Source organism: Rhododendron vialii, chromosome 6a (genome assembly GCF_030253575.1).
Source record: "Rhododendron vialii isolate Sample 1 chromosome 6a, ASM3025357v1".
NCBI lineage: Eukaryota > Viridiplantae > Streptophyta > Magnoliopsida > Ericales > Ericaceae > Rhododendron > Rhododendron vialii.
The window spans coordinates 36,758,042-36,785,037 of NC_080562.1; the positions used below are offsets into that span (position 1 = coordinate 36,758,042).

Genomic DNA, 26,996 nt, shown 5'->3' on the forward strand with positions numbered 1-26,996 from the left:
GTCTTTTTTTTTTTTTTGCTGATTTCTCATGGGTAACCTTAAAATCACTTTTTGAACATATTAAGCGGTTTGGATCATCAAAATTCGATCGGGACGCTATTTAACAGAACTTTTAACGAAATTCGTTAGTCATTCGGACGGAAGGTGGCGTTTTGATTAACAGAAGATAACGTTGGGAGTAAAATTGAAGTTTTTAAAAAGTTGGGAGTCTAATTAAATTTTGGTATAAAAATTGGGAGGTATTTTGAAATTTACCCTCAATATATTGGCACGACATCATCGATTACGTACTTACTACTTACTAGCAAAAGATTGTCCAGACACAAGAATAAAGTTCTAACGAATTAAAAGATTGTCCTTCCCGAAGACACATAATTGCAAGTAGCTCATAGCCCCCATTTTTTTAACATGAAAACAAGGACTCCCTCTCTTTCATATTGAGAGTCTCACTCTCCCTCTCTTACCATTTTTCAAATTAAAAAATCAATTACTTTCATGCATAATTTTTCATATTTTTTTGCACCATATTAAAAATCTCGATTAGTACTTAATTTGGTGCAAAAAAAATTATATATGAAAGTAGTTGATTTTTTGATTTGAAAAATAGCACGACTTTTCGTGGTGAACTCTCAAAATGGAACGGAGGAAATATTAAATTGCGGAGAAAGTATATCCTAGCTATATAAATATATGGGAAATAGCCCGTATAAGGACCATAAGGTTCAGATTTCTCTCACTCACACCCCACTCGCTCCCTCACCAGATATGGAAGTAACAGCAAGCTCAATTCTTCTCTCTCTTGCTTTGGCTACTTTCCTAACATGTGCATGGAAGGCAGTGAACTGGGTTTGGTTTAGGCCAAAACAGCTAGAGAGGTGCCTGAGAGATCAAGGCTTCAAGGGAAATCCCTACAGATTCTTGTACGGAGACTCCAAAGTGTTCGTCCCAGCGATCATTGCAGCAAGATCCAAACCCATGGAGGCTAATGACGACGATATTGTGCCACGTGTCATACCGTTCCACCAATATTTTGTCAATCTTCATGGTATGTATGTCTCCTGTAAACGATGATGTTGGATTTAAGTTTGCAGTTCTACTCTTTTTCAAGCCTAACACCTCAAAATGCAAAGTGGGGAGGATAATCAGGACCAAACTACCTAAAGAGACAAAATAAAAACTACTGCTTTTCTTTGCAAAGAACCAGGGGAGGGAAGTGCAAGGGAGGGGAGGCCCGGACCTCCACCAACCTTGCTTGAACACTATATATAAAAAGTGGTTATGAAGTGGAAAATTATTGATCCCTTTTATGTGTATATGTATGTTTTGCCAAGTAGGCTTTTTACTTAGCCGGCTTCTTGGTTGGTTAGCTATGGTTACTATTTTCAGGAACGAATTACTTCGCGTGGATGGGGCCAATACCAAGAGTAAACATTACAGATCCTAAACTGATAAAGGATATCTTGTCCAACACTGAAGTCTTTCAAAAGCCATTTATGAATCCACTGGGCAAATTTATAGTGACAGGAATTCTGGCTTACGAGGGTGAGAAATGGGCTACCCACAGAAGCCTTGTTAACCCAGCCTTCCACCTAGAAAAGCTAAAGGTAATCTCACATCTTGACGTCTTTCTAAGCATTGCAAAAAGCAGGGTAAAGAATATGGAAAAGTACATATTTTTTTTACGACCCAGAAAGTTGTTTCCAATTGTCATATATATGTCATTTATTTTTGTTCTGGTACCTATCGATAAGGAGAATCTAAACCACGTAGATTTACTCACGCCCTATTTTAAAGGAGATTTAGAATCATGTGAAAATTTTGAGGAATATCTGATTCGCCGATTAGAGAATGTGATTGGACTATAGAATTCCGAGGCAACCAATTTTCCAAGGTTTGCATGTAATTGGTGGAATAACCGTGCATATATATCCGTTAGACAAGAGATCCTATAAAACATTGACATACAGAATTCAGGTAGGTTTGCTATATAATGATAAGACCCGGTTTTCCTCCGGTTGTCCTCATTATCAGCCGGTTAGAGCTACTCATCCTATGAGATTAAATACATTAAGAGTGCAACATGGTGATCGGCCAAACAAAGAGAGCTTAATAGTACTGGGTAAGGTGAGCTAAAGTTAGCTTCTCTATCATGGAATTGGCTCTCCATACTACCATAAGATGGGTTGCTTTTTTAGAGTATCTGAATCATACGGTTACGAATTCCACATGAAAGAAGTGTGTATCGCCTTCCTTCGGTTACAATCAATTTCTCAGCTCCTTTTGGTGTTTGTTATAGCTTATGGTACCAGCAATGTACTCAAGTTGCTGTGAGATGATAAGCAAATGGGAAGTGTCGGTCTCAACAAAAGGGTCATGTGAGCTAGACGTATGGCCTTATCTTTCTAATTTGACAGCGGATGTGATTTCTCGAACAGCATTTGGCAGTGACTATGAGGAAGGAAAACAGATATTCGAACTCCAAAAAGAACAAACTGATCTTTTGATGCAACCTTTGCGGTCAATGTACATTCCCGGATGGAAGTAAGTGTGCATTATATGTGTTATTCGCATATATTTACAATTAACATTGCATTGCAATTCAGTTTTGGTCAATTTTACAAGTCCTCATACGCTAAATCATAGTTGTCAGAATCGTACGATTCACGATTCGTATCGTACGATTCGATACGATTCACGATTCATATCGTACGATTCGATATGATTCGGTGGGTAATCGATACGAATAGGCTGCCGGATCGGAAATAGCTGAGAATCGTAAGTGAATCGGTGATTTACAATTCGTATCGTACGATTCGATACGATTCGGTGGGTAATCGATACGAATAGGCGGCCAAATCGGAAATAGTTGAGAATCGTAAGTGAATCAGTGAATCATTCGATTCACTTAAAATTTTCGAAATTCATTTTTCTCTTGTTTTGCTTCTTTTGTTGTTTGAAAAAGGTTCAAATATTTTTTTAAGGTCTAGTATTGTTATATGTCATCTATTGTTTATGTTATATGGATAAATAATAAGAAAAAGAGATTTATTACAAGAGTGAATCGAAAATGAGGAAGATATCATCATCTCTTGGTAGTTAGCAATAGAAGCAACTTACCTACGGATGATGCTATGGTGTCCCCGGTCATTTTGGGGACACCGTAATTTTTGGCATAACTTTATCATTAGGAGCATAACTAAAATCAATTATAAGCATAACAGAACCCAAACAAGGCATAACTAAGGAATATCCAAAAAACCAACCAAGGCGTAACTAAACCCAACCAAGGCATAACTAATAAGTTATGTCTTGCTATGGTTCTGTTATGCTTGTAATGGATTTTGGTTATACTCATAATGGTTTTGTTATGCCAAAAGTTACGGTGTCCCCAAAATGACCGGGGACACCGAAGTCATTCCCCTTACCTAATATTCCACATTATTATCAAATTATCATTTAGAAGAAAGTATTTATTGATTTAGGTCTAAATCTTTCATTTGTAGTATATATTGTTGTTACCCTAATCAATAAGCATAGGTTTCTATGCATTATAGAAGTCATGATTGAATCAAAGCGATTCACGATTCGATTCGATTCAAGATTCGAAAAATGACCATTTCGATTTTCGATTCGATTCACGATTTGACAACTATGCGCTAAATGTTTACTTGCATATAGGTTTCTACCAACAAAGACTAACAGGAAGATGAGAAAAATATATAATGAAGTGGGAGCTTTAGTGCGGAACATCATCAACAAAAGACAGCGAACAATGAATGGAGAAGGAGATACTGACTTGTTAGGGATACTGTTGAAATCAAATTTGAAAGCTATGGATCAAGAACTAGGAAGCAAGAACATCAAGCTGACAGTTGAAGACATAATTGAGGAGTGCAAGCTATTTTACCTTGCCGGGCAAGAAACCACCTCGGTTTTGCTTGTTTGGACAATGGTCATGTTGAGTAAGCATCAAAAGTGGCAAGCCCTAGCTAGAGAAGAGGTTCTGGCAGTGTTTGGGGATAACAAACCAGATTTTGATGGGTTACATCAGCTCAAGACTGTAAGTATTTCCCCAATAAATCAAATTTGGAATTGTTCTCAACTTGACAACTATGTTTGTGTTGGGTTACATGAGCCTAACAATGTATAGTACGCTATAACACCCTCCCTACATGCAATCCTGTCTTGCACGTGAAAATGTAAACATCGAGACATTTTTTTTTTCCCAACATCCAAACATAGAATTTATGCAATAGAATACAAAAGGAGAAGTATAATGCAAACGGTGAACAAATTGCGAAAGGAGAGACTTGAACCCAAGACCAGAAGCCAAAGCTCTCATACCATGTTTAGTTCCCAAAAAGTTTAAGTTGTTAAGAAAAAGGACCGAAACTGAATATCAAGCTATCTAACAGTATTAGTTACGTTAACATACAAAGTAACTCTCATGATCTCTTAGTTATATATTACTATGTGCAGGTAACCATGATTCTTAACGAAGTTATGAGGTTATACTCACCAGTTGCCTTTCTTGTCCGTTACATACATAAAAACACAAAGCTTGGAGGACTAGTTCTACCGGCTGGAACAGAGATTATGGTGCCGACCATCACAATTCACCATGATCCTGAAATTTGGGGAGAAGATTCCAAAAACTTCAAGCCGGAGAGATTTTCTGAAGGAATTGTGAAGGCAACAAGGGGCCAAGGCACGTTCTTCCCCTTTGGCGGGGGTCCCAGAATATGCATTGGGCAAAACTTTGCACTAGTGGAAGCAAAGATAGCCTTAGCAATGATTTTGAAACGCTTCTATTTCCAGCTCTCCCCATCCTACGTGCACGCCCCTTCACTTATGTTAACGGTCCAACCCCAACATGGTGCTCATTTGATCTTGCAAAAGATAATCTAGGGATCTGAACACTCACAATGGCAAAAGGTAGAGTTAATGAGGAACTTACCCACTCTTGTTATAGCTGAATAAAAGTTCTTGGGTCACTGTAATTTGGGTGTTGTGTAATTAGCATCTTTTTCTTACAGAACCATCACACCTAATCTTCCTATCCACCAGAATGTGTACCTGTAGAATTCTTCTTATTTCAATGTATTTCAAAGGCTCTTGAATTTTAGTGAACTTATCTAGTTGGCCACCTCGTAGAACCAATAATCCCACAATAGCGCCAACCCATGGAAACATGGGATAGCTGATAGCATCTGTGTGCAGAATATATAACACACTCACAAATGCATAAGCACGACCATATAGACGAAACACTTTCACACAAACCAAACAACCAAGTTAAGTCTCTTTTATATTTGACCCTACTTATGGAATATAACTAAGCCCAAGTTGTATATGAATATGGTCATTTCCTTGCTGTTCAATGCCTGTTTGAGGCAGCCGATCGACCCCCAGCGTGAGGCTGTCGGAGGCTGTTGCGTAATGCTTCACTTCATCAATATAATCGGGCAATTTTATTAAACATTCTCTCGACAAAAGCGCCAAAAAAGAAAATGCTGCTTCTCCAATGGCTAAGTAAAGAACCTCCTAAAACTAAGGCCTTTCAATATCCAACCTCCTAGATCAACCACAAACTCTCAAAAGGGGCTATTAAATGGGGACAGAGAGAGTAATTGTGTGTAGCTCAATGCTCGCAATTTTTTTAATAATGGCCGACCTTGCCAACAGTTTGACCACCCCATACCTAGAGTAGAAAGTGAGATACAAATACATTGGCGCGGTATCACATATGTGTAGATTATACAACTAGTGTGCAACTGCTACCCCTCCTAACCTGTTACATTTAATTAAAAAAACAAAACATACAAAAAAATAAAAGTACAAAAGTTTTCAATGATAGAAAATGGTAAAAGAAATAACAAGTGCACCGGAGCAACAGCAAGAGCTATATTAAAATCGGAAAGCAGGTTGAATGGATCAAAGAGGAAAATTAGGAAGAAGCAACTAATTCTTAATGATCTTGGGATCAAGGCGGCCAAATTTAAGAATGAAAATATAGAGGTATATATATCTTCTTCTTGTTTATATATCATCCCAATTGGTATTCATAACAGAAACTCTATCTTAATAAAGCAAACTTGTACGGCGATGGATATCGATGCTTTGTAGGAAGAAAAAGTGAGAGAGGGGAATTTTTAACTTGAAAAAATTATTAAAATGGATGAGGGTGAAATTGCTGAATTGGAGGATGATGTTTCTGTTGATAGGGAGGATGGTGCCTCCCCTTTTTGGTGTTTTAATCCTATCGGCCTTCTGTTTACCGATTTTTCCCTCGATCGAAATCGACGGAGATTTCGGGAAACAAAGCCAACAACAAAAGTAAAGGCGAATGCGGCTTGTCTCCACAAACGGATTTGAGGTTTCTTGCCGTATTTCAGGACTTCACCGGAAAAGAAATGGCGAATGAATCAAATGCTATTTTTTGGTGGTGATGAATTGACTCGTAAAAGAAGACCATCACCCGCCAATCTTCAAGAACGGAATCGACCCATCGATTGGGCGGAGTGGATTAATGGTTTAGTGAAGTGGAATGGAGCGGAAGAAAAATAACATATGGACTTTGTTATTTTTCCAAGGTAGATTTACAATCAAAAATGACGGATCCCCATCAAAAGTAAGAAAATTAAGTTAATTCTACTCCTACTCCTAGTTATAACCCGAATGGGTTGGTAGACAAAAATTTATAACAAAGTTGATTTGTTGAAGGGGTTTACAATGAAGTCAAAAGAGGCTATTTATAGAAAATAAAATGTGCATGAAATAACTTCCTAACTTCTCACTACTCTTCATCATCTTCCAAGTGTCCAAATAACTTCCCACAAACTCCAAAGTGTGTAGGAGCATGCCACTTGTCCAAATAACTTCTCTTCAACCTCAAAGTGTGTAGGACAATGACAAGTGTCTTTTTAACTTCCAAATGTATAGGAGCATGCCAAGTGTCCTGCACTTTATTAAAATACAAACAAATAAAAAAACTAGTTATATTATTAATACGAAATAATAAAATAGGGAGCATTCCCATAAACGCCCCCTTTCGGTCGATCGACAGGCGGTGAAATATGGTACAAACACCTTCGTTGCTTGTTCTTCGCATTTGTTCGAGGTCTCGAGAGGCTGGTGCCTGTTTCTCTTTCGGTTCGGGGTTGGTTGTTTTTGTTGTAGGTTTTGAGCTTTTCAGTTTCAAGTTTTTTTGGGGTTTGTTTCTTCTGGTTTGATTTGGTTTGGCTTGGCTTGGCTTGCTTGGTTTCCTATGCAGCCATAGGCATTTTTTGGTTGGGTTCTAAGGTTTGGAGGTGTTTGTTTAATTGTGGCGTTTTTCCTTTTGGTCATCATTGTTTTGGCTCGTGTCTTGCCTTCCTGGTTTTCTTGGTCCCGGGCGGTGAATTGCTGTTGTGTTATTGATCTGTTCAATCTTTGTTTATCTTTTCAAAGATTAATAAAAAAAATTTGCCGAGCCAATAAAAGAAACAGGCAACAACTAAAAATTGTCTAGGAAGTCGTATTCACATGTTTGCTCCAATTACTGCGTTCTGTTTATGGATCAAAAATTAACTTACAAATTTGGTGTTTTTTTTTTTTGGCTTATCTACTTTTTTGGTCCTTAGAAATATGGGCAAGTTTCATAATCGCTATAGGAGCGGTCAAAATCTTGACTGATCTCCTCAGGGTTCAAAATAGAGCCCAAAATATTCATGAGAATAAAATGTGCTGGAGAGGTAAAGAATGATTAGTGTTTAGAACGAAGGGATGGAGGAGACATAAAACGTGCGACCGTGCCCGAGTCATCAAGGCTGCCTACATATCCTGGTGTACAGAGAATCAGGTCAAACGTAGTTCTATTTTTTCTCGGGGAGATGGTCTCTTCCTCTTTCTGAAAATCTGTGCTCTCTCTCTCTCTAGAAATCTGTGTGTGTGTCTCTATCTGTGAAAGAGATTGTGAGAACCCAAAAACATTCGTAACATTATGCATCATGTGTGGAGGTTAATGAAATTTCGAAAAGAATAATTGCATGGGTTATTTTGCATAATTAGAAAGTATGGGGATTGGTTTGAGATGTTAAATTTGTTGTGAATATAACGTCTTGTTTCACTACAGGAGCAGCAGGAGGTGCCTTCACCTCAGTTTCTCCCTACGTACATATCTCTCTCCCTCTCACACGTCTCTCTCTCACTCTCTCCTATCTCTACGTTTTTATCTCTCTCTCTCTCTCTCTCTCTCTCTCTCTCTCTCTCTCTCTCTCTCTCTCTCGGAGTTCTCTCTTCTCCATTGAAAAAAGAATAGGAAAACTCTAGTTTGGCTTGAAGAACTTGAAGTAACCTCTTGAAGTTTGACATATAATCTGAAAATTTCTCTTCTTGTGGTAAGAAATCTTCCTTAAACTATGAGTATTGATGAATATGTTCATATAGAATTGACCTACATGGAAGAGATTTAAGAATTAAGGTTCTATAGTGCTTACATGATAATTTCATACCAAATTCATCTTAAATTCTCAAATATTGTTAATTGGTATGGATAATATGATTTGATCATGGAAACCCAAGATTGATACATGTTAGTTGGTATATAGATGGATTATGAGCATGAACTTGTAGAATTTTGAAGTTGCCTACTGCTATTGATGTTGAGAAAATCTGGAAAATCTGGGCAGCATCCAGAGCTGCGTTTTTCATCAAATTTGTTATACTTAGACAAGTTTATTAGTTATGGGTCCTTTTGAGTCTTAAAGATTGTTAAGTTGGAGTTGTTTTGGCGTTGGAATCATCAAAAAATATGAAGTACACGATTTTTAATGACCATTCGAACACAGACTGCTCTGCTGAAAAACTGTGTTTTCTACACAGAATTTTTGACTTTGAGAGTGAATCTGACTTGGTTCTCTTACTGGAAAAATTTCGGGAAAAATCAAGGATGAACTTTGATGTGTTCTTATGAGTTATACCAAATCCCAGGTCATTTGGGTGGAAACTTTAATCTTGGCGGATTTTACAAGTTGGTGTGACACTGCTGAAAATAGTTTGACCACAGCATTTGGTTTGAGTTTGTGGAATTGATTGAGTGACCTAAAGAGGTAGTATTGTTTTAATTTTTGGAGTAGTTGCTGTTCTATATGTCTAGTTTGATCCTAAAAATTCGTGGTTGTTAACTCTGTACGGATTAGTATTTAAAAATACAACTTTGAGTCTTGTATTTGGGAGGGACATGCATTCATATGTTGCTTTGTGTAAGTAAACTTGATTTTCTTTTCGTAAAGGTGATTTTCTTTTGGGTTACAGTATCGTGGGACACGTGGTTGGGAGTTGACCAAATCGGTGGCTATTTAGATTATATCGACTGTTTTGATTAATGCAGATGGTGGATTTGGAACTAATATAAACTGGTTGGTTTATGGAATGTCATTTGGATATAACTCTGCTGATAAAGTGTTTTTCGTTAACATGTGATATTTATATGTTGCTTGTGTCTGTGAGCACGTTGATTTTAGCTCACCTCCACACAGGTTTTGGTTTTCAGGCCTTAAAGGTACGAGATAGAAGGGATGGTTCACTGTGTACAGTTTAGCTTGGTGTGGCTTGCGAGTGTGTGGGTCCTGCCTTTCTTTCTTTTTTTTTAGTTTTATGTAACATATTGTACAACCAAGTGTGGCTTGTAAGGTGTTTTGGATCACAGAACAGATTGTACAAATGATAGTTTTCCTATTATATAAAGTCGTGGGTTGCTTTATTCGTCTTATTTCCACTAGTTTGATATGTGAATTTGGGAATGTTATAGAGCAGGTGTAGTTTGTTCTTTGTTACGATTCGTTTTGGGTGTTTCTAGGCGCGAGGGGTGTGACAGAGATGTCCTCCCCCCAAATCTAAATACTAGCACTGGTATTTATAGGCAAAGACCAAAACCTCCGCTGGACCCATCCTGCCCGTCCGAGGGCCTATCGCGGGAGTCTGTTGTGACCCTGTCTATCCGCGGCCCTGCCTGTCTATGGGCCTGCGGCCCTACATGTCCACGGGCCTATCGTGGCCTTGCATGTCCGCGGCCCTGTCTATACGCGGCCTACCGCGACCATGTCTGTCCGCGGCCACGTTTGTCCGCGGTAGCCTGTCTGCTTGCGAGTCTGCTTAGCGTAAGTCTACCTGTTGCTGAAAGTTGTTTGCATCTGCAACAAGCGCCAACTTGTCTGCCGCGACTCTATATGTCGCGTGTAACTCATCTGCAGGTGCCGCGTGTCACTCATCTGCAGGTGCCACATGTCTTCTTCTGACAAGGTGGTCAAAGCTCTGACCTAGTCAACTAAAATAATTTTGACTTTCCTACAATGTCCTTAGAAAAATAATTGTTTCAATTTCATCCTTGTAATACTAATCCTGATTCAATAGTGTCCTTGCTGTCAATTTCATAACGGAATCAAAGAATCTATCTGACGGCATATGAGACATGGCAATAACCTTAGTCGGTGAACAACACATGGTCTTTCATAAAACAAACAGAGTGAAAAGTTTCCGTAAAAAAAATTCTCTCTCCCCTACTTTCACTCGATATAAATGTCTAACCTACTTCTACGGGGACGGAAATAGGGAAGGGGGACCGCTAAGCGCCCTCATGGCGAAAATCAAATCCTCATCTTCCATGTGATAGAGGTAAGGATGTGTCATTGAGCTACAAGCCCATTGGCCTGTTCTCTCATACTTTTCTCTCTCTAAAACCATTTTCCTTAGTTCTTCATAGATCTCTTCTTTCATAATCTCTCACTAACAAATCACCCATTTCAATAAGATTTTTTTGACACAACCCCTTATAAGATTGAAGCACAATGTGCCTGTTGTCCAGCTAATATGGCAAGGCTAAGGTTATCGAATACATGTCATAGGAGCCAAATAAGACAAAATAAGAGCCAGCTCGCATTTGATAACAAGAGGGAAAAATTAACCTCTCAAATGGGCGAGATCAAGAGAGAAATGCCCTTTTTCCCATCTTTTATTAAAGTTCAGGGTAACTTGCTAATAAAAAATGATGGTTGATTTGGACGATTTCTAAATACTAATTGATGAACTCACCTCACAAAAATTTGAATACTAGACCGTCTACACATTTTAAGCACTGAAAGAGGATTGGGTTGTTCTTGTAATTCTGGATGAAACCTCCAGCTGCAGTACTATTTGATCCTAAACTTTTATCTTTAATTTGCTCATACGATGAAACGATATCCAAGTGACTGAACTTGGGAGGTTTTGCATAGAAATGAGGAGGATGAAGTCTGGATTTGGGTCATTTTGTAGAGGTGGTTTACTACAGTAATAGTTTTCTCCAAATAGGTGCCACGTAAATACCATCTTTTAACTGTAGATGATTTTGCTTTGTACGCATTAGCTAATTCTGTTACATGGTTAACGGCAAGGTTGACATTGAATTGAGATTAATACTATAAGGACAAAATTGAAACTGTTATTTTTATAAGGACGAATTTGAAACTTGGCCATATTTTTTAGGACCAAAAAAGTAGATAAGCCTTTTTTTTTTCACGAACTTACAAATTTGTTGAAAAACCTGATTTTTAAAAAGCTCTGTTCTGACTTTTTCAGCTTCCGCTTTTCATCAATCATTTGTCACTGCAAGTTCAGTTAAAACAAAAACACCCACAAAGTAGGCTTTTTAATTGGGTCCGGCTTCTTGGTCGATTAAATTACTACTGACAGGGATTGTGGCTTATGAGGGTGAGAAATGGGCTAAGCATAGAAAGCATGTTAACCCGGCTTTCCAAATAGAAAAGTTGAAGGTAATCTCGCATATTCACTTATTTTGAATTTTGGGAATTGATACAGAAAGCAGGGGTAATACTAACAGGTAAGGCTGAGCCAAGGACAACTTTCATGAAATTGGATCACCATGCAAGCTAGTATAAGATGGGTACTGTTTCTCACGCAGTCTTTGGTGTTTGTTATAGCTTATGGTACCAGCAATGTACTCAAGCTAATGTGATATGATAAGCAAATGGGAGGTGTTAGTCTCGACAAAGGGGTCATGTGAGGTAAATGTATGGCCTTATCTTTTTAATTTGACAGCAGATGTGATCTCCCGGACAACATTTGGTAGTAACTATGAAGAAGGAAAATTGATATTCCAACTCCTAAGAGAACAAAATGATTTTGCAATACAACGTTTGCAGTCAAGTCACATTCCCGGATGGAGGTAAGTGTGAGTCATATGTACATCACACACACACACATAAGTGCATTGCATAACTGTCCAATTTTGGTCGTATTTAACCGTTCAGAATTTACTCGTACATAGGTTTCTACCAAAGAAGACAAATGGGGAGATTAAAAAAATATACAACGAACTGAGAGCCCTACTGCGCAATATCATCAACAAAAGACATGAATGGAGAAGATCGAGATAGTGACTTATTAGGCATACTACTTACATCAAATTTGATAGATATTGATCAAGGAAAACTTGGAAACAAAAATAGCATCAAACTTACAACTGAAGAGGTGATCGAGGAGTGCAAGTTGTTCTACCAAGCTGGGCAAGAAACCACTGCGGATTTGCCTGTTTGGACAATGGTCCTGTTGAGTAAGAATCAAAAATGGCAAACTCTAGCTAGAGAAGAGGTTTTAGCAGTGTTTGGCAACAACAGACCAGATTTTGATAAGTTAAATCAGCTCAAAATTGTAAGATTTTTCTACATAAACCAATTATGGAGTTGGTCTTACTTGATTGGCAAGTTTTCACCTTACCTTTATTTTATCGTTTTTGTTTTTTTGTTGTTCATTCCGTAAAAGCAAACACAAACACTCATTGGCAAAATTATGTTAAAAAAGATTCGGGAAAATTTAGCCCAGGATACTTCCAAAAATAATGTTTTCAATTATATGCAATCCTTTTTAACAAAAAAAAAGAAATTTACACTTTTCTACGTTTCTATTCTGGAAAATAAGAACATCCCTCACTTGATCCGTGGTGTGTGTGTGTCTATATCTATATATATATATATATATATATATATATATATATATATATATATATATTGCCCTATATATGCAGGTAACCATGATTCTACACGAAGCTATGAGGTTATACCCACCAATTCCCGCTCTTAGACGTTTCATACATAGAAAGACAAAGCTAGGAGGACTTGTTCTACCAGGTGGAGTGGAGATTTTTGTGCCGATTTTGGAAATTCACCATGATCCTAAAATATGGGGAGAAGATTCAAACGACTTCAAGCCGGAGAGATTTTCTGAAGGAATTTTAAAGGCGACGAAGGTTCAAGGCACATTCTTTCCATTCGGTGGCGGTCCCAGAACATGCATTGGACAAAACTTTGCACTAGCGGAAGCAAAAATAGCTTTAGCAATGATTCTAAAACGCTTTTCTTTCCGGATTTCTCCTTCCTACATGCACGCCCCTATGATTATGTTAACACTCCAACCCCAACACGGTGCTCGTTTGATCTTGCAAAAGCTATTCTAGGATCTGAACATTCACAACGGCAAAGGGTAAAGCTGATGACACACTTGCCCCCTCCGGTTGTAAGCTGAATCAAAATTCTTGGCCCCTGTAGTTTGGGTATGTTTGATTAATTAACCAAGTTAAGTTTCTCTTTTTTATTTTACTATATACCTACATTATATGATGAAGCTCAATTTCTATTTGAAATATGGTCATTGCCTTGCTGTTTAATGCTTGTTTGAGGCAGCCTGAGGTTGCCAGCATAATGCTCCACTTCAAAACTAAGCGCTCGTTCTGCTTAGGAAAATAAGTACTTATTTCCACTTTACGAATTAGAGAATGTAAGTATATATTACTGATTTATTGCCACAAGTGCATAAATCATTCTTAGGTTTTCACTTGGCGAACCAGAGAATGTTTTGTGCTTCTGGGTTGGGAATCAATCTTCCAAATTATGCGTAGACTTGTTTAAGAAGATGGCTTGAGAAGGAATCTCCCATTTTCAAATGGCCTAAATATAAACCCTTTCGTTTGAGGCAGATACATGTAATCCAATCCGAAGGTCCTCAAGAAAAACAAAACTCCCTGACGTTTCTCAATAATTAGTCAAATAATTCTTGACAATTATGTGATTGACTTACACTCAAATTCGTATCCAATCACAATGTGACAAATAATATCGTAACATTCGTAACAAATGAGCCGAAAACACACAAAACAAGTTGAACCATAATAATAATGGATAGTACGTACATCCTTATTCATATACAACTACACCAAAAAAAAATGCATTATACAAACCAAAAAAATACACAACATTTCTAACAAAACCTCTACCTGCATGATTGGTGGACATGTCAACAGTTGGATCCGTCCAATACCCTATATTATAGTGTAATTCAGTATATGAATATATTGGTGCGACATCATCGATTACGTATCAGTGTGAAGTAATATATAAATATATTGGCACGACATCATTGATTACGTATTAGTGTGAACAATTCCTCACCGACCGATCATGTTGTAAGCGAACACCGCACATCCAGAAACAAAAATAAAGTTCTAACAAAAGATTGTGCTTCCCGAAAACATCTAACTGCAAGTAGCTCATAGCTCCCAATTTTTTTACATGAAAACATGTACTCCTTCCGTCATTTTTTAAATGTTCCGCTTCGTAATTCCAACTTATTAAGAAAATATCACCATTACACCTTTCATATCAACTATTACCTCCACTTTTCCTATTTACCTTCTATAGAGATATCATCATTACACTTTTACTCACTAACTTTTCAAAATAGAATCTACTTTTAGGGACAACATGAAAAATGTATCAACTTTTACCCACTAACTTTACAAAACAGACACTTGTTAAGAGACAGCTCAAAATGAAATACTAAACTTTAAAAAGGAAACGGAAGGAGTATCAAAATGCAGGTAAAGTATCTCCCTGTATCATTTGTATTGTCAGCCTGATGCATATCTCATACCAAAAAAGATATATGAACACATCAGCACGGCATCATAAATTATTGAACTACTAGTGTGCGACAGCCCCATAAGATAAGGTTCAGATTTCTCTCAATCTCATTGTCTCACCAGATATGGAAGTAACAGCAAGCTCAATTCTTCTCTCTCTTGCTTTGGCTACTTTCCTAACATGTGCATGGAAGGCAGTGAACTGGGTTTGGTTGAGGCCAAAACAGCTAGAGAGGAGACTGAGAGATCAAGGTTTCAAGGGAAATCCCTACAGATTCTTGTATGGAGACTCCAAAGATATCGTCCCAGCGATCATAGCAGCAAGATCCAAACCCATGGAGGTTAACGACGACGATATTGTGCCACGTGTCGTACCGTTCCACCAATATTTTGTCAATCTTCATGGTATGTATGTCTCCTGAAAACGATGATGTTGGATTTAAGTTTGCAGTTAATACTTATGTAGTGGAAAATTAGGACCTCAAAATGCAGAGGAGGGAGGATAATCAGGACCAAACTACCTAAAGACAAAATAAATAAAAACTACTACTTTCATAAATAAAAATAAAATAAAAAGTGGTTATGCAGTGGAAAATTATTGCTCCCTTTTATGTGTATGTATATGTTTTGCCAGTGGGAATAGAAAGTGCCTACATTCTTTTTGAAGAACATTATTCTACAGATTTCAAGCTTCAATTTCTAACCATATGTAAGAAAAACTTAAAAGTTTAACAATCGTGTAAATATGTGAAATTCTAGGTTCTAAGTTTTGGCCTCCTCTCTATACAAATCCTACCTTCGTCTCTGCAAAGAACCATTGGACCACAACTTAACAAATTGTTTTTGTCTGGGACAATGTTGATCACATGTTTGCTGCAGTTTCCATGTTCTGTTGATGGATCAAAAACTAACCTACAAAGTTGTAAAAAAGCTAATTTTTACAAGCTCCAGTTTGAAGTCTGTATTTTGCTTTACAATCGTCAACTTCTAATATGAGTTCAGTTACAACCAAAAAAATCCACAAAGTAAGCTTTTTACTTAGCCGGCTTCTTGGTTGGTTAGCTATGGTTACTATTTTCAGGAACGAATTACCTTGCGTGGATGGGACCAACACCAAGGGTAAACATTACAGATCCTAAACTGATAAAGGAGATCTTCTCAAACACTGAAGTCTTTCAAAAGCCAGTGATGAATCCACTTGCCAAATTTCTAGTGACAGGAATTCTAACCTACAACGGTGAGAAATGGGCTACGCACAGAAGCCTTGTTAACCCAGCCTTCCACCTAGAAAAGCTAAAGGTAATCTCAAATCTCAACCTCTTTCTAAGCGTTGCAAAAAGCAGGGTAAAGAATGGGGAAAAGTACAGATTTTTTTTACGACCCAGAAAGTTGTTTCAAATTGTCATGTATCATTTATTTTTATTCGGGTCACTGTCAATAAGGAGATTCTAAACCACGTAGATTTACTCACCCCCTACTTTAAAGAAGATTTAGAATCATGTGAAAACTTTGAGGACTGTCTGATTCACCGATTAGAAAATGTGATTGGAATACAGAATTTGGAGGGAACCATTTTTCCAAGGTTTGCATGTAATTGGTGGAATAACCGGATATCCGTTAGACGAGATCCTGTAAAACATAGAGATACAGAGAATTTAGGTAGGTTTGCTATATACTGATAATGACCTTACTATCAGCCAGTTGGAGCTACTCATCCTATAAGATTAAATACATTAAAGTAAAATATGGCTATCGGCCAAACAAAGAGAGCCTAATAGTACTGGGTAAGGTGAGCTAAAATTAGCTTCTCTATCATGGAATTGGCTCTCCATAAGATGGGTTCGCTTTTTTCGGGTATCTGAATCATGCGATTATGAATTCCACGTGAAAGAAGTTTGTATGGCCTTTCCTTTGGTTACAGTCAATTTCTAAGCACCTTTTGGTGTTTGTTATAGCTTATGGTGCCAGCAATCGGTTAGAGCTACTCATCCTATGAGATTAAATACATTAGAGTGCAATCCGATGATCGGCCAAACAAAGAGAGCCTAATAGTACTGGGTAAGGTGAGCTAAAGTTAGCTTCTCTATCATGGAATTGGCTCTCCATACTACCATAAGATGGGTTGCTTTTTTAGAGTATCTGAATCATACGATTACGAATTCCACATGAAAGAAGTTTGCATGGCCTTCCTTCGGTTACAGTCAATTTCTCAGCTCCTTTTGGTGTTTGTTATAGCTTATGGTACCAGCAATGTACTCAAGTTGCTGTGAGATGATAAGCAAATGGGAAGTGTCGGTCTCAACAAAAGGGTCATGTGAGCTAGACGTATGGCCTTATCTTTCTAATTTGACAGCGGATGTGATTTCTCGAACAGCATTTGGCAGTGACTATGAGGAAGGAAAACAGATATTCGAACTCCAAAAAGAACAAGCTGATATTTTGATGCAACCTTTGCAGTCAATATACATTCCCGGATGGAGGTAAGTGTGCATTATATGCGTTACCCGCATATATTCATAATTAGTATTGCAACTAATATTGCCTTGCGATTCAGATTTGGTCATTTTTACAAGTCTTCATACGCTCAAGATTTACTTGCATATAGGTTTCTACCAACAAAGACTAACAGGAAGATAAGAAAAATATATAGTGAAGTGGGAGCTCTAGTGCGGAACATCATCAACAAAAGACAGCGAACAATGAATGGAGAAGGAGATAATGACTTGTTAGGGATACTGTTGAAATCAAATTTGAAAGCTACTGATCAAGAACTAGGAAGCAAGAACAACAAGATGACAGTTGAAGATATAATTGAGGAGTGCAAGCTATTTTACCTTGCCGGGCAAGAAACCACCTCGGTTTTGCTTGTTTGGACAATGGTCCTGTTGAGTAAGCATCAAAAGTGGCAAGCCCTAGCTAGAGAAGAGGTATTGGCAGTGTTTGGGGATAACAAACCAGATTTTGGTGGGTTACATCAGCTCAAAACTGTAAGTATTTCCCCAATAAAAAAAATTTGGGAATTGTTCTCAACTTGAAAACTATGTTTGTGTTGAGTTACCAATTGTCCCAAAAACTTACGATGTTAGGGAATGAGCCTAACAATGTATATTACGCTATCTATAACACCTTCCCTACGTGCAATCCCGTCTTGCACAAACAGCCAGACATAGAATACAAAAGGGAGAAGCATAATGCAAACTGTGAACAAATTGCTCAGGGAGAGACTTAAACCCAAGACTTCTCAAAAACCAGAGCTCTCATACCACGTTTAGTTCCCGAAAAGTTAAGCTGTTAAGGAATGGACCCAACAATGAATATCAAGCTATCTAACAGTTTTAGTAAGATTAACCTTAGTCTGTTTGGAATCTTTTTCCAAAAAATTGTGCCCAAAAAGTATTTCCAGCAAACTATTCTGTATAATTTAACAGGAAATACCAACAAAGGCTTTGCAAAGATGTGTAAACCTATTTAGCAACCAAAATAAAATACTCTTTCCAATTGTCTCCATGTCTGTGTTTTTTGAAAATAAGAAACAGATACAAAGTAACTCTCATGATCTCTTTCTTAAATATTACTATATGCAGGTAACCATGATTCTTAACGAAGTTATGAGGTTATACTCACCAGTTGCCTTTCTTACCCGTTACACACATAAAAACACAAAGCTTGGAGGACTAGTTCTACCAGCTGGAATAGAGCTTATGGTGCCGACTATCGCAATTCACCATGATCCTAAAATTTGGGGACAAGATTCAAAAAAGTTCAAGCCGGAGAGATTTTCTGAAGGAATTGTGAAGGCAACAAAGGGCCAAGTCACGTTCTTCCCATTTGGCGGGGGTCCCAGAATATGCATTGGGCAATACTTTGCACTAGTGGAAGCAAAGATAGCTTTGGCAATGATTTTGAAACACTTCTATTTCCAGCTGTCTCCATCCTACGTGCACGCCCCTTCATTTATGTTAACGGTCAAACCCCAACATGGTGCTCATTTGATCTTGCAAAAGATATTCTAGGGATTTGAACACTCACAATAAAAAAGGTAAAGTTGATGAGGAACTTACCCACTCTTGTGATGTCTGAATCTAAGTTCTTGGTCACTGTAATTTGGGTGGTGTGTAATTAGAGCCTTCAATTTTACTTTGTGTCTAGTTAATCCAATCCATAACGGACGTGACTATTGCTTTAATGGCCATGTGCTGCTTGTGTGGAAGTAATGGGGAGGCGGTTGATGGCGGTGGCTGGTAGGTGGGGAAAGCACTCAAGCGAATTGAGTTTATGTCCTACATACATGATTCCTACAAACTCACGAAGGGTGGTAGGGACAAAAAAAACCACCTAACATTGGCTTACTATGAGATAAGTACAAGTTGGAACATATTTTCTTACAGAACCATCACACTAAATCTTCCTATCCACCAGAATTGTGTACCGGTAAAATTCTTCTAATTTCAATGCATTTAGAAGGCTCTTGAAATTTTAGTGAACTTATCTAGTTGACTCCTAGAACCAATAATCCCACAATAGCTCCAGCCCATGGAAATATAGGATAGCTGATAGCATCTGTGTGCAGAATATATAACACACTCACAAATACATAAGCACAACCATATAGACAAAACACTTTCACATAAACCAAACAACCAAGTTAAGTGTCTCTTTTATATTCGACCCTACTTATGTAATATGATTAAGCTCAACTTGTATATGAATATGGTCATTTACTTGCTGTTCAATGCCTGTTTGAGGCAGCCTGACCCCCAGCGTGAGGCTGTCGGCGGCTGTCACATAATGCTCCACTTCAACAGTAAGGCCTCAATTTGTATATCCCTTCCCTAACCACCCACTAGAAGGAACCTTACTCCTGTGAATTAAGTCTTCCATCAAAAAAAAAAAAAAAAACATGTACAATCGACAAAAATGCCAAAAAAGAAAACACTGCTTCTCCAACGGCTAAGTAAAGAACCTCATAAAACTAAGGCCTTCAATATCCACCTTCCTAGATCAACTGCAAAATTGCAAGACAGCTCACTTTCCAAGAGAGCCTAATTCAATTGCAGAAACGGTGAATGCCTAAACCTGCAAACCACATCCCAACTCACAAGATGAAACTAAAACTCCCCAGTCAATCCTCCCCATCAAAATTCCTTTGCAGATTCTCTAAATTGCTCTTGATCAAAGTGACCTTGACACACCTAGAATGGCTCTCTCTCTCACTCTATCTCTCTCTCTCCCTCTTCCTCTCTCCCTCTCCCACCACCAAATATGGAGGTAAAAAGTATGATAAATTTGTTATCTCCTCTGTTTTGGTTCCTTCTTATACGTGCACAAAAGGCACTGAACCGGGTCTGATTTTTATTTTAGTTTCCACTGTCCCTGAGTGATCAAACTCACAAGCAGTGGTTGGCCAGTGTAGGGCGAGGTTTACCAATTGGGTTTGAGGGTAGGGTGGGGCTCCTGAATTGTAGCCTACCTGTTGCCATCAATAATTCGACTACCAGATTTTTCCAACATGACCAATTCCAATTGGTAACTATGGTCCACCACTGCCACTATTCCAAGTAACGCCCGCCCAGGCTATCTGCTACAGCACCCTTGATATTAACCCTCCCTGCCATTGGTTTAATCAAATGGCACCAAAAATATTGATAATCACATGGACTTGCGTGTTTACTTGAAATGTTGCAATCTCCTTTCCAAATACAGAGAATTGACAACTAATGCAGTTTGACCCTTTTGATAAAAGCAAACAGTTGAGTTAAAGAACATTCTTATCCGCCGACCCGTACACAATAACTTTTACTTGGGAAATTGCAGAGCTCGCAAAATACAGAGAAGAACAAACAATAAAAGATTACAATTCGGTAACAATCAATCATCCCCTCGAGAAGTGGATTCCATAGCTGGGGCCCCAGTATAATTCTATGACCTATCCTAAGAAAGAAGCTTATTGTTAAATGCAGAAAATATGAAAGAGTGAGTGTGCAAGGTAGAGGACACGAGATCATAACTAAGTTGTGCATACTGCATACCTTGATATGTAATCTTTACTGCACTCATTACTCCAAAAGCCCAAAGCCATCAGGTGGCCATATCTGTTGGAAATGGAAACATTAAAATAATCATATCAAGCAACAATGGTCATAAAAAACAATATCTTTTGTTTTTCAGGCAAACTACGTGTTGGATCCAAAAAAAGTAAATTGTCAACTTGATATACATTGTTGGGCACATTTTCAAATAGCTAAAGTTTTTAGATGAATTTGGTGGTCCATAATTCATCATGGGACCAGAGCAGAAAAAAATATGTGTTTGGCCCTCATATGTTACAAGGGTTGAAGTCTGGACACCCTGTTATCTCTTTCATTGTGTACTTTATTTCTACATATGATCATGCGCCTTGTTCAAGTTAGTCTATAAGTAGGTACATGCAAGACGGGCACCATCTAATTGATATATAATGTTTGGACCATTTGCCATAACTCAAGCTTCTAGATTATTTCATGCTCACTCATTTAAAAATGAATGAGGGCAAGAAAAAAAAAACTTGTGTCCATTTCTCTTTCGATGGGCCCAAAAATATTACATGTATTGACCCTTTCAACCTGATAGTAAAAACATCTTCATGTGTTCGACCCGCTTATGAGGAAGGTTTTATAACGCATGAGGGCGTGGTTAAGTTCGGAAAAAAAAAAAAAAAACTATCCCTCTTTTTGACAGCTTAAACTTTGGGACCAAGTGGTCATGATAATAATCCATCAATTACGTTCTACAGTTCTACTGTGTTATACTTCTTGTTCCTATACTACAAGAATTAAAACCTAATTTAGGTAGTTCTGGTTCATAACTAGCAAAACCTAAAAATGAAACCGTCAACTTATACGTGTCAACAATCCATGTACATCCTCTCCAAAGGCAGTTTCTGAATTCCTCGATGGCAGGAACTAGACTAGAGCAAAAGCACCAAAAATTAAAAGATAGTTACTAAAAAAGAGACGGAGAGAATCAAAAGCCTCTGAGCCGATTGAAAACTCAAAACCAAAAAGGAAGCCTACATTCCTTATTCAAGTTATTTCATGGCTCTGTAAGGTGAGGGAATTTCAAGGATTCAGCTATTATAGATTCCAAAGACTTATTATCTAGAGCAACAGATGCACCATACAGGTCTGGTAGTGCCAAAATATAAAGTGGAGTAGAGGATCCAACAAATGAGGAGAAGAGAATACTTGCCCTGCAACACACTCTGCCTTGAATAAGCCCGTAAGGAACAGGTCCAAAATGTCGGGAATCCTTTGACGCATAAACATTATCCCCCTGAATCCAGACATGCCCCTTTGGCACCTAGACATCCATATAAAAAACACAAAAAAGATAAATCATGTCAACCATAAAATCCAACATCAACATGTTAGTATCTAAAAGGAGGGGTTCTAAAACCTGGAATGAAAAAGATTAACAATGGGTAATCCCCGGGTCGTAGAAGCACACATAAACACGAAAGCTGGAGAGAAAACCCCTACAAATCTTTTCCGAAAAGTTATACTCCAACTTGCAAGGGTTTAAAGAAGTCCTTAGAAATAGTTATTTAAAAGTCGGATTGCCCGTTATAGCCATGGCAGTTTAAAACCATACTGGGCAACCTATGCAATCAGATATAAGAAGAAGAAGAAGAATAACAACAATTCACACAGCCAACGCTATCTACAGCCCACTAGACATTTTGGGTTAAGAAACAGAGACCACATTTTGAGAGGTATGCAGACCATAAGAAAATCATAGGATGGATGCAATAAACAAATTGAAGAATATCCATTTATTATGAATGTATCCTAATAGGCACAGAGACCCGAGGTAGATTCTTCGTTATGAGACACATACACAAAAGTCTGGGTAGTCATGCTAGACTTGGGATTGCATCATGCCTACAGTTCCATTGGGTGGAGGGCGCTGTCATGGACAAGAAGGTTGCCTCCCATTGCCCTATCTGTTATTGTTGGTAAATATTTTTTGCATCAGAGTACCCTACGGTCCCTACTGATAACTATAGGATAACCAGATTAAAATCGATGAAAGATTTCCAAATAAGCCTGACAGGGAACAGGCCTTGACAAGATATAGGGTCTTCTCGAGACAATAAATTTGCCTACAGTATAAGCCATCTGTTACACAAGGAGAAAAAAGGAGAGGACAGGAATCATTGTATGACATGTCTTACATGTTGAAAAGGAACTACTTCATTTGTAGGGAATGTGAAAGCATTTTATGCATTATCTATGATGTTCATTTTTTGCCTGAAAAAACCGTTCCGTGCCACACAAAAAAAGAGAGAGAGAGAATTTTGTGCATCAAATTTCCAATAACAAATTGAGTTATTCCCTGATTGCAATATAATGAACTAAAACACCATGCAGACCAATGAAACAGTAGCACAATAATGCAAGCGGAGCACTTGACTGCTATCCTGCTCATGTACCCAGGTTCAAAACCGGAGAGTCGCCTTCCCCATTGCTAATACCAAAAGTAACAATAATTATCATTTCGTGCATAGCACGAGTTTGATACTAGCATTTTAAGTGTAAAACCCATAACCACCGGTCCACCACCAGCACCCCCTCCAATCCTATGTACCTAATTTCTCCTGTACCACTATTCCAGTCCATTTTTTACCATTGGCTTAAAAAACGAAAATCTTGAGATAAAAATTTTCTCACCTGTTCAAACGGCCGAAAGTATACCAAAACACTGCCGTTCGGCCCATTCTTGAGCAAATCCCATACCCTATAATCGTAGTTCCATTTTGGCTCAAATACCGACCAATACCAGTCACAGTACACCAGACTTTTCTTCTTCTTTTTTTTTTTTTTCTCTTTTCAAGCTATATTCTTCAATGTCAAAAAAAAAAAAAAAGATACAGGCGAAACCGCGTACCCAGTGTCTCACCGGTACCAGTAAGTAACATTCTGTTCATAAGTCTTTGTTTGATTATTTTCTTTGAAATTTTTTTATCGTCCTTTCCTTTCCTTTATTTTCCATAGGTACCAAACAAGCCCTAACCCAACGCAGAGTAGCACAAGCACAACTAGGGCTGCAAACGAACCGAGCCTCTCGCGAGCCGCTCGCAACTCGGCTTGTTAATGGCTCGTTTAAGCTCAGCTCGGAAGTCAAACGAACAAGCTTGAACCGATTTTTTCAGCTCGTTTTGTAAACGAGCCGAGCTCAAGCTAGGATAAGCTCGGCTCGAGTCGGCTCGCGAGCCGGGGTATATACACTTAAGTTTAGGATTTTTATTGTTATTTCATAATTTGTTCTTTTCGTTTTCAGTTTCCAATCAACCAAGGGAGGCGAGAGCACACTCACACCATCCCTCCTCCATAGGAAAATGAAAGATATATACCTTCACAATCAAAATATTTTTGGTTGTATTAGGCTTATGCGAGGATATATATACATTTTTCGTTGGTCCGTTGAGACTCGTGAACAAGCTCGAGCTCGAGTCAAGCCAAGGCCCGCTCGGCTCGAACTCAACTCGTTAAGTTTTCACTGCATGTTCGTTAAAAACTTAATAAACAAGCTTGAACATAATAAAACTCGGCTCGGCTCGTCTCGTTTGCAGCCCTAAGCACAACTAGGAAGTAGGAACAGAGACGAATAAACTCACATAAAAAACAGAAACCCAAATGGGCAATTCGTGAAAAGGAAAAAAAAAAAAAAGCAAAATGCATACCACGAGGGTCTTAGAGCGGTCGCTGCTGATGGGGTCCACGGAGAAAGTAACCCTATCTCCTTCCATCCCCACAATCCGCTTGGTGACATACTTTTTAGGGTTTTCAGGCGACCGGACAACCACCACGTCCCCGGGGCCTACCTTGCCCAACCGGGTCGACACGTGCTCGGCCAAGACCACGTCGCCGGTCAGGTTCAGGGTCGGGAGCATGCTCGGACCGTACACCTGAGACGCAGCGAATCAACGTTCAATCACTAACCAGAAGATAGGGCAAGTAATCATTCCGGTACTTAAAAATAATAATGTATGTACGTTTGTTGAAAAAAAATTCGAATTTTTTGACGCTAGTTACTAGATATGAACGAGTTGTTCTGATCTATCAAAGAAAAAGTCTGAATTTTTATGGGGAAAGTTTTTGGGAGGGAGGGAGTGCTTATACAAGGGTTGAGGAACAGAGGTAGTTGTTGGTGACGTGGAGGAAGCAGAGGAATTTTGCGACTATCGCGGTTCGATCCAGCGCTTCTTTCGCTATGTTTCTCCATTGACCTTTCGAACCCAACATCTGATCTGATCTCTCTCTCTCTCTCTCGAACTACTGGATTCAGAGATGTCTGTTCTGAAAAGTGGAAGTTGCCTTTTCTTGTTCGTGCGAAGATAGGACCGACTTTGGTTTAAGCGGGTTCGGGTAGCCGACTTGAGCAAAAAGTCATCGTCATGAAAAATTATTCAGCCTCTTATCCGGAACCAAAAATAAGTCTTTATTTTTTTAAAAGGTAATTTCAAGCTTAAAAATTATGAATTTATTGAAATTTAAAAATATATAATATGGATCTTGTTTGGAAAATCTCGATGAGATTTTTTATACGATGCAAAAAAAATTAAAAAATTAAAAAATTATTTTTTATTTACTTTATTTCTGAGTTTAAAAATGTAAAATAAGCTGCTTATTTTTTAAGAAGGTTTCTGGAACGGGGCCTCAATACCTTTGTGGTACCGGACCCGGGATGCTGTTAAGCACTCTAGTGCCAAGCAAGTGTCGAACGACATTCGGTCTTCATTCAGCACGAATGATTCAGATTGAATCAGAGCTCGTATAAATTTGAACCATTCATTTTTCGGTGAAGATCCAAACCGTCAATTGTTAAGGTAAACGATCGGATAGGCCGCTCGGCATCGCTATCTCCCAATCATGTGGTACCACTACATGGTATCTCAAGCACCTTCTTTACCACACATTATGGTGTGGGATTCAAACCAAAATGTGTGGATCTCACCATAATGTCCGGTAAAGAAAGGGCCTGGAGCACCATGATACGCACCTAAGATTGCTTGATCGTGGTGCTTAAGTCCGTTAGTTAGAAGTGCTTTTAGCTATTATTTGTCGTTTTTAGCCGATATTGCTCGTAAGGTAGTTTGTTTAGTGTTTCAGGCAAAACGCCCTTAAAAGGCGTATTTTGAGTGCAAAGTCATCCCCCAAGTTAATTCAAGACTCATCGCTCGGTGGAACTTGTGCCAAAGTGACCAAAGAACGAAGGCGAGGAGCATCGGGCAAGCCAACGGTCGTCGGGTGTCAAGTTTTGGAGTCTGGCCTGAAGACCAGAGATAAGCTCCCCGTATCGATACGGATTTTGGACCGTATCGATACGCGTTTGTTACCTTTCCAAGCAGAGCTTCCCGTATCGATACGGCCATAATCTTTATCGATACGGGATTGTTACGGGAGATTGGCCTTTTCAGCTTAACGATGTGGTATCGATACTTTGCTTATTCTGTATCGATACGGAGAGCTTCCGACCAGATATTTTGCTACTTTTTGGACTTTCCATTTATGGAATAGTTGCTACTTATAGTATGTTTTTAGATATTTGAGGAGAGAGAAACCCATTGTGTATAAATAGGGGTCTCCTCTCTCCCCTTTGTTATCTAGTTAATAATTAGCTTTAAGTTTTCTTCCATTAATGTCTTTCAAGCTTTTCTAGTGTAATCTCTTAAGAACTCAAGTAAGTAATTCTCGTTTGTTAATTTCTCGTTTATTAAAGTTGTTCCTACGGACTAGATCTTTTATAATATCAAGTTTGTTTTCGTTTTCATCGGTTAAAAGTCATGTCTCGTTTTTATGCTTTCTTTCATGCTTTAGCTATGTGTGAGTAGTTGATAGGCCAAGTCTCGGGGTAATCTTTCCCGATGACTTAGGTGGTTATTTGGTTCTCAAACCTTCGGGCTTAAAATCTTGATTTTCGGAATTTCATTAATCTAGCCTTTTTGGTCTAAGCGAGGCGTGTTAACTCCTTGGTATGAAGTTTAGTCAAGCGGTCTTGGCGAGCG

At 38.5% G+C, this 26,996-nt stretch overlaps 4 protein-coding genes across 13 annotated transcripts; 3 read left to right on the forward strand and 1 right to left on the reverse strand.

The window, feature by feature from the left end:
• Positions 1-721: 721 nt before the first annotated feature.
• Positions 722-4,990, forward strand: LOC131330918 (cytochrome P450 CYP72A219-like). 2 transcript variants are annotated; one of them, XM_058364677.1, is made up of 5 exons: positions 722-1,045; positions 1,387-1,604; positions 2,297-2,541; positions 3,679-4,060; positions 4,480-4,990. In XM_058364677.1, exons 1-5 carry the CDS (start codon positions 766-768, stop codon positions 4,906-4,908), a joined length of 1,554 nt encoding a protein of 517 aa, XP_058220660.1. In that variant the 5' UTR covers positions 722-765; the 3' UTR covers positions 4,909-4,990. The 2 variants fall into 2 exon arrangements, with proteins under 2 accessions (XP_058220660.1, XP_058220661.1); XM_058364678.1 differs by having other exon boundaries at positions 843-1,045; positions 1,368-1,604.
• A 6,855-nt stretch (positions 4,991-11,845) lies between these two features.
• Positions 11,846-13,971, forward strand: LOC131330921 (cytochrome P450 72A225-like). Its single transcript, XM_058364681.1, has 2 exons — positions 11,846-12,687; positions 13,061-13,971. The coding sequence occupies exons 1-2, from the start codon at positions 12,391-12,393 to the stop codon at positions 13,487-13,489; spliced, it is 726 nt and encodes a 241-aa protein (XP_058220664.1). The 5' UTR covers positions 11,846-12,390; the 3' UTR covers positions 13,490-13,971.
• A 766-nt stretch (positions 13,972-14,737) lies between these two features.
• LOC131330917 (cytochrome P450 72A397-like) lies at positions 14,738-19,136 on the forward strand. 4 transcript variants are annotated; one of them, XM_058364672.1, is made up of 5 exons: positions 14,738-15,355; positions 16,032-16,249; positions 17,186-17,430; positions 17,556-17,937; positions 18,535-19,136. In XM_058364672.1, exons 1-5 carry the CDS (start codon positions 15,076-15,078, stop codon positions 18,961-18,963), a joined length of 1,554 nt encoding a protein of 517 aa, XP_058220655.1. In that variant the 5' UTR covers positions 14,738-15,075; the 3' UTR covers positions 18,964-19,136. The 4 variants fall into 4 exon arrangements, with proteins under 4 accessions (XP_058220655.1, XP_058220658.1, XP_058220659.1 ...); XM_058364674.1 differs by having other exon boundaries at positions 15,218-15,355; positions 16,013-16,249; XM_058364675.1 differs by lacking the exon at positions 16,032-16,249 and having other exon boundaries at positions 17,325-17,430.
• LOC131330922 (mitochondrial ATP-independent inner membrane protease subunit 1a) lies at positions 15,282-25,360 on the reverse strand. 6 transcript variants are annotated; one of them, XM_058364684.1, is made up of 5 exons: positions 25,111-25,360; positions 24,672-24,896; positions 22,178-22,288; positions 20,980-21,042; positions 15,282-15,368 (listed from the first exon to the last, which is right to left on the reverse strand). In XM_058364684.1, exons 1-4 carry the CDS (start codon positions 25,231-25,233, stop codon positions 21,007-21,009), a joined length of 495 nt encoding a protein of 164 aa, XP_058220667.1. In that variant the 5' UTR covers positions 25,234-25,360; the 3' UTR covers positions 15,282-15,368; positions 20,980-21,006. The 6 variants fall into 6 exon arrangements, with proteins under 6 accessions (XP_058220667.1, XP_058220668.1, XP_058220665.1 ...); XM_058364685.1 differs by lacking the exon at positions 15,282-15,368 and adding an exon at positions 15,839-15,862; XM_058364682.1 differs by lacking the exon at positions 15,282-15,368 and adding an exon at positions 18,547-18,682.
• Positions 25,361-26,996: the final 1,636 nt, after the last annotated feature.